Source organism: Tursiops truncatus, chromosome 13 (genome assembly GCF_011762595.2).
Source record: "Tursiops truncatus isolate mTurTru1 chromosome 13, mTurTru1.mat.Y, whole genome shotgun sequence".
Lineage (NCBI taxonomy): Eukaryota > Metazoa > Chordata > Mammalia > Artiodactyla > Delphinidae > Tursiops > Tursiops truncatus.
The window spans coordinates 16,592,972-16,602,468 of record NC_047046.1 but is presented as its reverse complement, the minus strand read 5'-3'; the positions used below and the strand labels follow the sequence as shown (position 1 = coordinate 16,602,468).

The 9,497-nt window shown below is 48.6% G+C and overlaps 1 protein-coding gene across 1 annotated transcript; it reads left to right on the top strand.

The window, feature by feature from the left end:
• Positions 1–8,637: 8,637 nt before the first annotated feature.
• LOC117307727 (protein Cripto-like) lies at positions 8,638–9,238 on the top strand. The gene has a single exon (XM_033837915.2). It carries the CDS (start codon positions 8,678–8,680, stop codon positions 9,236–9,238), a length of 561 nt encoding a protein of 186 aa, XP_033693806.1. The 5' UTR covers positions 8,638–8,677.
• Positions 9,239–9,497: the final 259 nt, after the last annotated feature.

Below are 9,497 nucleotides of genomic sequence, written 5' to 3'. Positions count from 1 at the left end.
CTAGAAATACCCATCACTCTGAAGTTTTGTAAGAATTTTAGATTAACGTTTGTAAAACACCAAGTAATGAGCACATAGTAAATGTTAAAAAAAAAAAAAAGTGCAAAGTGACTGGCCCATGGCTGGCACCACATAAATGTTACCTGGTATTAGTATTAGGAGTCCTATAGCTATTCATTCAATGAATGGAATCTTAGCATCCTTCCATGTTTCCTTGATCATTTATTTGGTGCCTGGATGCCTGAGAAAGCTCAAACTCAGCATGTCCAGGACTGAGTTCTTATTCCCTTCACCTAAGTCTTGCTCCTCCCCCAGGCTTCCCCATCTGCCCAGTGACACTGACTCAATCCAGAAAGGTGGATGTCACCCTGCTTGCCTTCTCCACCCCCTTCCCTCCCCATTCCCTCATGGACAACTCATCACCAAGACCTGCTGTGTTGAACTGTCTCCAAAGATGGCCTCCAACCATCCCCCCTCCCCCCCGTAAGGGCATGCTGACGTCCCGTCAAGAGGTAGAGCTAAACCACATGCAAAAGAATGAAGTTAGACCCCTACCTCATTCCCTATACACAGCCTCCTGGACTTCCCATGGCTGGCATCTTATGTGTCTCCACTCAAATGTCATGTCTTTAGAGTGTTTCTTCCCTGAACAAATTGCCCTATTTAATGCTCTCCCCACCAGTCACCACAATGAAGCCAGATGGCCTGGGTTTGAATCTCAGCTCTGCTGCTTATTATCTGGGTGGCATTGGGTAAGTTACTTTACCTCTCTGTGCCTGTTTCCTCAAAATTAACACAAACTGGATCAATGACCTAAAAAGCTAAAACTATAAAACAATTAGAAGAAAATATAGGAGTGAATCTTCATGACCTCTAATTTGGCAATGAATTCTTAGATTTGACACCGAAAGCATGAGCAACAAGAGAAAAAATAGATAAATGAGACTTCATGAAAAGTAAAAACTTTTGTGCATCAAAGGACATTATCAAGAAAGTGAAAAGACAACCTATAAGATGGGAGGAAATATTTGTAAATCATATATCTGATAAGGATCTAGTATCTAGAATATGCAAAGAACACTTACAACTCAACAACAAAAAGACCAAACAACCCAACTGAAAACTCAGCAAAGTACATTTCTCCAAAGAAGATATACAAATGGTAAAAAAGCACATGAAGAGATGTTCAACATCATTGGTCATTAAGTAAATGCAAATCAGGACCACAGTGACATATCACCTCACACCCCCTAGCATTGCTTTAATTAAAAAAAAAAAAGTTGGCAAGGATATGGAGGAACAGGAACCCTCATACATTGCTGATGCGAGTGTAAAATGGTACAGCTGCTGTGGAAAATAGTTTGGTGGGTCCTCAAAAAGTTAAACCACACCACATGACCCAGCTCCTAAGTACATACCCCAAAGAATTGAAAACAGGTGTTCAAACAAAAACTTATACACAAATGATCATAGCACTATTCACAATCACCAAAAGATGGAAACAACCCAAACGTCCATCAGATGAATGGATTAGCAAACTGTGGTATATCCATACAGTAGAATATATCAATAATTCAGCCACAAAATGGAACGAAGCACTGATACATGCTACCACATAGATGAACTTCAAAAACATTGTGCTAAAGAAACCAGACACAGAGTTCACATATTTTCTGATTCCTTTTATATGAAATATCTAGAATTGGCAAATCCATAGAGACAGAAAGCAGACCAGTGATTGCCAGGGTCTGGGGAGAGGGGGAATGGAGAGCAATGGCATAATGGGTACAGGGTGTTCTTATGAGCTGATAAAAAGAAGCTGAAATCAGGGAGAAGTGTTGGTTGCACAACATTGTGAATGCATTAAATGTCGCTAAACTGTACAAATTTGATAAAAGAGGTAGTGCGTATTTCCCCTCGCCTTGAACGAGGCTGGTCTTAGGACTGGCTTTGATCATTACGATGCAGCCGAAGTGACGTTCTGGGACTTCTGAGCCAGGCCTTAAGGAACGTGGCAGCTTCCGCTTCTTGGAAGCCAGCTGCTATGCTGTAAGAAGCCCAAGCCCCATGGACAGGCTACATGGAAGCGAACTGAGGCCCCCTAGACGATAGCCCCAATTGACGGCAGCCAATACCTACTACCAGCCTTCTGTGGGTGAGGCCACTTCAGAACCTTCCAGCCATCCCAGTGCCCCAAGCCACATGAAGCAGAACTGCCCTGTCACCTGACAGAATCATGAAAACTAATAAGTTGTTGTTTTAAGCCGAAAAGTTTGGGGGTGATTTATTACGCAGCAATAGGTAACCAATTCTACCTCTAAAACCTTCACAAAGCCACTCATTTCTCTCCATCCCCCCCCACTCCAGCACCCTAGTCCAAGGCTCTCTTCCCCCCCCCAGGAAGCACCCTCTTCATCAAACTTCCCACCTTCAGTCCAACCTCCTGAGGTCCGTCCTCCCTTGAAACCAGAGGGAAACTTCTAGCCCCCGATCTCATTCTCTCAGCCCTCCAGATGGTATCCAAGCCCCTTAGTGTGGACAGCAAGTCCCTGAATGACTGTCCCCATCCACCTCTACAGCCCCAGTGTCCCTCACCCATACCTCTAGCCCCAGCTCCTCAGAGTTCCCAGAATTCAGCACTTCCTCTCCTAGCACAAGCCGTCCCTCTATCTAGAACTCTCTTTCCTACATCTCTTTCTTCTCCTGGCTAACCATTTTTCTCCTTTTGGGCCTCAGTTCAGACATCACCGCCTCCAGGAAGCCTTCCCTGACTTCCAGCCTGAGTTAGGTACCTCCTCCTGGCAGCCACTTGCTCCTGTTCTTACACCCTCATCACAGCAGCTGCCCTGTATTGCTCTTGTTATTTGGGCAACCTCTTTCTCTCACCACACCCTGAGCAATTTCAGGGAAGAGACAAAGTCTTCCTTGTGTTTTCAGAGCCTAGCACAGGCCTGGCATATACTGGGTACTCAGAGAAACCCAGGGGAACAGAGGTGGGAATTCGGTAGTGGGGGCTGAGGACCAGTTCACATCTGACATGGGACTGCTGTGTGAGTGAGACTCAGCTGTGGACTTGCCCTGCCCCTGCACTGAAAAGGTCCTGGCTACTAGGAGGGGCCTGGAGAAGAAAGAAATCAAGGAGGTAGAGTACAGCCCTCCTCCATGCACTCAACTCCTCCTACCTGGGACTTCCCTGGCGGTCCAGTGCATGCCATGAGGAACGGCCAAAAAAAAAAACCTCCTACCCAACCTCCGGACTGCACCAACTGAACGACTTTGTCCGTCTCCCCGGTAAAGAGACAGTGTCATGCAGCGGTTTGCATGAGCTCTACAGGCAGGCAGCCTAGGTTTCAAATTCTGGCTCTGCAACCTCCTGGCGGTGTGACCTTGGAGGAGTGACTTCACCTCTCTGAGCCTCACTCCCTTCAGGCCTAAAACAGAGCAAGATTATGTCTCCTCATAGGTTGTCATGAGGAATAAATGGGATGCTGTAGGTAAAAATGCTTTGCATAGTAGCTGGCACATGGCAGATTCCCTGAAATATCAACTAATCTCTTCTTGCCACTGCGTGAGCTGCACCCATCTAGGCCTAGCACTGTGCCTGGCACACGGGAGGTATTCAGCCAATGCCTTAAGGATGAACGAGTGAGGAATCTGATAAGAAAACACTAACAATCATAATAGCCACAAGTATTAACTCGTTCAATCTTCACAACCACTAAAGAAGCTGGGAACTATTATTGTGCCCATTTTATAGGTAATGGAATTGAGGCCCACGAGTATGTATACAGATCATGTAAGTAGTAGTGGCTGGATTTGAACCCCTATATTCTGAGTCCTTTAACCCTTTAACCACCACCCTATAAAGCCTCTAGAAGCCCCAGAGCCTGCCTCTCCCGTCAGCTTGGCTTCTAACCAGCTTTGTGATCTCGAGCATGTGAACCTCTCCCCGGGCCTCAGTTTCCCCACCTGCCAAGAGAGGATTGTGGGGGCCAGTGTTGAAGGGCACTTCCTATTGGTCTAAGAGTCCAGGTCCTGGCCAGGATCTAGCCAGTGCTGGTGACCTGCTGACCCCCCAGCCCAGGTGGGGCAACACTTGGCATGGGCTGGATTGTCACAGGCGGGTCACTGCATACCGACAGCTGCGCGATCCACCCGCCCCACACTGGGGGGAGTCTGGCCTCTGCCTATTCCCGGTCCCCCAGGGCTCCTGAGGGAAGCTGAGGCGGCCACCCCCAGATGTCTATTCCTGTCCCTGGCCTAGTGCCGTGCTGGGGAAGCAACAGCTATTTTGAGACCCTTCTCCCTCCAAACATGAGCGGTGGGAAGGCGCTGGGAACATCCCGAACTGGGAGGCCGCCCGTCGCAGCCTCACCCTGGATCTGGGCCACACCAGCCCTGCGGCTCTGCCCCTTTTTCCAGCTCTGGTGATGTGATCAATTCTGATCACAGCAACCACAGTGGGATAACCCAGGAGAACAGATCCCAAAGGACTTCTGCTGGAGGCTGGAGCACAGGGCAGGCTGGGCCTTTCCCTTCAGGGAGGGGACGGGAGCAGCCACAGCTGAACCCACCAGCTGGGAGATGGAACTGCTCTGAGCTTGAAATTGGGGAAGACAGCATTCAGGACAATGTATAAAAATACTCAACATTTCTTGAGCGTTCACAATGAGACAGGCCCTGTTCTAAGCACTTGACATGGAGGTAATGTTCTAAGCACTTGACATGGAGGTAAGTCATTTAATTCTCACAGAGAGGAAACTGAGGTTCAGAGAGGGGAAGTGACTGGCCCAAAGTCACACAGCTGGTGAGTGGCTGAGTCAGGACTTGAACCCAGGTAAGCTGGCTCTGGAGTCCATGCTTTTAACTGCTTTTCTCCCCTCTGGGCCTTCCAAGCCCAGGAGGCTAATATAAATTAGGGGAGTGAGCACTGGGTTGAGGGTCAGTACCCCTTTGCCATTCCCAGGCATGTCACCCAGCAAGACCACCTCGGTGAGCTCAGCTTCCTTACCTGCAAAATGGGGGTCATGATAGAACCCACGGCCAGGGTTGAGGTAAGGATTAGTAATAACATACTGTAGTGACTGGGGCTCAGTAACTCCTCTAAATTATGAAACTAACATATGCACATGGTAAAATAATATGGTATAAAAGGGGACACAGTAAAAAGTGAGGTCCCCCTCCTACGTCACACCTGTAATTCTTCTCCCCACAGTTAACCACCATCAAAGCTTTTGTGTCACCTTCTGGAAAGTTTCCATGCACATAAAGAAAGAGAAGCTGAATAGGATAGTGGTTAAGGACAAGAACTGCCTGGTCCAAACCCTGGCCCTGCTGCTTACCAGCTGTGTGAAGCTTCAGCAAGTTACATGTCATATGGGGTTAATAAAACTAAGTCCCTGTTTTATAGGGTAGTTGTGAGGATTAAATGAGTCAATCTATGTAAAGCATTTAACAAATTCTCTGGCACATGGTCATCTAATAAATATACACATACAGTGGATCCTTTCTGGCAGACATTGAAGTAGCCTTTTGCTATCACAAACAATGCTGTAAGACATGTCCTAGTCTACCTGTCATTGGGCACAAGTGCAAGAATCTCTGTGGGATAAATTCCTGGTGGAGAAATTGCTGGGTCAAACAGTAGTGTCCTTGTAATTTCAACTAAGTTGGGGATGAGTGAATCCTCACAGCAGGCAGGGCAGAGGAAAAGAGGTCCACAAAGCAGGGAGGATGAGGGAAGAAGCAGGATGGTTCTGTCTCTGAGGTCCAGGGAGGGCCGTGCCTGCCCCTGCAACCCAGTGGATACAGCAGCTCCCCAGGCCCCTGGCCAGGCAGATGGAGGGTTTACTTTTATCCAGATTGTCCCCATAAAGGTTTTATAGGGAATTGGCTGATTGGATTAGAGGAGCAGGAGCCCCTAATGAGCAGCGGCTGATTAACAAAATGCTGAAGCTGAACAATGTTCCTTTGCCACCATCCACCACGGCAGCATCCAGGCTCTGATCGGGACCCCCTGGCTGCCAAAGACACTTCAGAATGTATATGCCTTCCTTGAACATTCCTCTAGGTCCCAGACATCCCAGAAGAGGTAGAGAGCAAGGGGTCAAGAGCACAGGTTTGGGGGTAAGACAAAAGGTCTCTGTCTGCTGAAATTACTGTGAGACCTTGGACAAGTCACTCCCCTCCCTGAGCCTCAGAGAATAATGGGGCCTACATTCATGGGGTTGTCATGAGGACTAAAGGAAGTCAAGCGCATGAGGTGCTCAGTACAGTGTCTGGAACAGAGAGCCTAATAAATGGTAGCTGGCGATGGGGTGAGGGGGAGGGATAAATTGGGAGATTGGGATTGACATATACACACTACTACATATAAAATAGATAACTAATATAGCACAAGGGACAATTCTCAATACTCTGTGATAACCTATATGGGGAAAGAATTTTTAAAAGAGTGGATATATGTGTATGTATAACTGCTTCACTTTGCTGTACAGCAGAAACTAAACACCACATTTTAAATCAACTATATTCCAATAAAATTTGTTTTAAAAAAATTGGTAGCCCAGAACGTAAGGATGAAGAATAAAGCCGGCTACTCTGGATCCCACCGCAGAAGGCCCTGAGAACAAGGTACATAGTTACAGCTTCCCACCTTCATGGTATGGGAGCATTTTAGCAGTTGCCTCAACTACCTCCTAGGGAATGCGCCAGGTTTCCCAGTCCGAGAAATGGGTTGTGTGATTTACGTTTCCAAGTAAGGTTTAAGGGACTTACTGGAGCTGATACTCGGCTTTGTATCTGATCCAAAAGGGCAAATTGACAGTGAGAACCTTCAGATGGGAAGGAGGGGAAGAGCTCAAAGGAAGTTCCCCCCCACACACCCATTCCTCCTTTTATCTGATCTGAGACCCACTCTTCTGAGTAGTCCCACGAGTCACAACAGCAAGTACCCCATTGATCTAGGCAGTAGCCGGTTAAGAGCACAGGCTTGGGGTCAGGGAGGTAAGGATTAGACCATTCCAGCGTGAGTTTTCGCGCCTGTGAGTTCACTTCTCCGAGCCACAGGCCCCTTCCTCACCTGTAAAAGCGGGATGATAATGGTTCCAAAGACTGACGGACGCGCATTCTGGGGTCAGGCACTGCCGGGGCGCACACCCGCCGCCGCCAAGCGGATCTTCTGGCCGGGGAGGCAGCCGCTGTCCACACCCCAGCGGGCAGATTCCCCCGCGGCCTCCCGCGCCGCGCGCCGGGGACCCGGGTGATTGCAAACAGCCACCGGCCTCATTAGGAGACGTGTAATTAGCGGCTGGCGCAGCCGGAGCAGACACAGGCTAATTACCGCGGGGAGCGGGCTGAGCCGCCGGCGCCGCCCCTCCCGGCAGCCCGGGACCCTCGTGTGGCCTCCAGGCAGGCCGCCCGGCCTGGTCGGAGGAGCGGAGGCCCAGGACCGCTCCGCTGTGCTTCCCCTGGGGCTATGCCTGCGGGTAGCGGTAAATCATTCGCTCAAATCTGCGTTTACTGTGCACTCACTGTGCCAGGCGTTTGCCCACGATATCTGGTTTAAATTTCATATGCACCCATGAGGGAGGAACCATTATTATCCTGTTGCACAGATGAGGAAACTGAGATCTTGGAGACGCGAATCAACCGCCTCACAGCACGTGGCTGGTAAACGACGGAGAGGAGATTCTAATTTACGTCTGTAGTCTCTCCAGTGTATACGAAGTGGACAGCGAAACCGTGCACCGGAGGACATCAGCGGTGTGGACCGGAGCAAGGACCACGGAGTCGGATGGCCTGGAGTTCGAATTCTGATCCTGCTCCTTATTGGATGTGTGACTTTGCTGAAAGCCCCAACGGCATCTATGAAATTGGCGCGGTGTTTGGATTAAGTGAGTTGAAGGCTGGGAAGTGTTAGGGGAGTTACTTTAGGGACGGGAGGGGAGGGGGGAAGCTCAGAGGCTGAGACTTTATCCACGCACTACGAGCCTCTGACGCCCCCTGCTGACCAAAGGAGGACGCTGGCGGGAACAGTTTTTGGATAAAGAGGTGGTTCTTGGGTGAGGGGCAAAGAGCCCTGGTCCCTCAGCAGGACCACAGCTCTCCCTCTTCCCCTTACTTCCTTAGCATCCCTCTTTTAAGGTGATTTAGAGTGAGAGATGGAAAAATTGAGAACTCATTCCAGATCTTGCAAACAATCGGTTGTGAAACCCGACTCCCTTCAGGGACCTCACAGAGCCCACCAAGTCCATGACAGGTCTACAAATAATCAGGGATGGATATAAAGAGCTTGTTACAAGGCTGGGCATCAAAGTGCTGCGTATAACAAGAAAATCTGGAACTAATTTAAACGTCCATCGTGGGAATATTGACCAGTTTAGCAGCTGAAAAATAACCTTGAAGAACAGTTGACATTAAAATATAGTCAAATGGAAGGTTTTATTCAAAGCGTTTATTAGGACCGACCTGTCTGAGGAACCCCCCAGTTTCTTCCGGCATCCTGGCTCCTGCTTCTGAGACCTTCTGCGGAGACCATATTTCTCATCTGGGATATTTTTCTCCTTAAATGCCCATTTTTCACTTCAAGAAATCAACGTTTTCCTTTGGGTGTTTTGGCAATGACTGTGAATTAAAGCCAGCCTAATATCTTTTTCTTTCTAAATTGTTAGGAGCCATGGACCAAAGAAAGATGGAGCGCTTTTCTTCCAGTATGATTTTGATCCTGGCCTTTTCCAGAGCATTTGAACTGGGATTAGTCACTGGATTGGGCCACTGTGAACTTGCCCGCCCATCACAGGGAGACCTGGCCTTCAGAGACGATGGCCTTCAGTCCCGGGAGGAGCCTGCAATTCGTCATCGGCCTTCCCAGTTTGTACCATCCATGGGAATCCAGAACAGTAAGGAGCTAAACAGAACCTGCTGTCTGAATGGGGGAACCTGCATGCTGGGGTCCTTTTGTGCCTGCCCCCCCTCTTTCTATGGACGGAACTGTGAGCATGACATGCGCAAAGAGAACTGTGGATCTGTGCCCCATGACACCTGGCTGCCCAGAAAGTGTTCCATGTGTAAATGCTGGCACGGCCAGTTCCGCTGCTTTCCTCAGCCTTTCCTACCTGGTTGTGATGGCCATGTGATGGATGAGCACCTCACAGCTTCCGGGACTCCAGAATTAGCGCTGTCTGCATGTGCTTTTATGCTACCTGGCATCTGCCTTGCTATACAAAGTTATTATTAACCCACATTTGTGTGCAGCATTTGCCATGCAGCTTTCATGACCTTTAAAGGCTGTCTCTCCAATGTCCCAACTGAGAGATGATCATTTGTTAGTAGTCTTGAAATGGTGAATAGATTTCCCTATGGTCCCTAACATTTCCTTAAAGTACCAACTACTTTCCTTTTCCCTGCCCTCTCCAAAAAACTACTTAAAAAAAAAAAATGCCATATCTTGTTCCCAAGTCCTGTGTTTCTTGATACATGTAACTCTACCAAGGGCT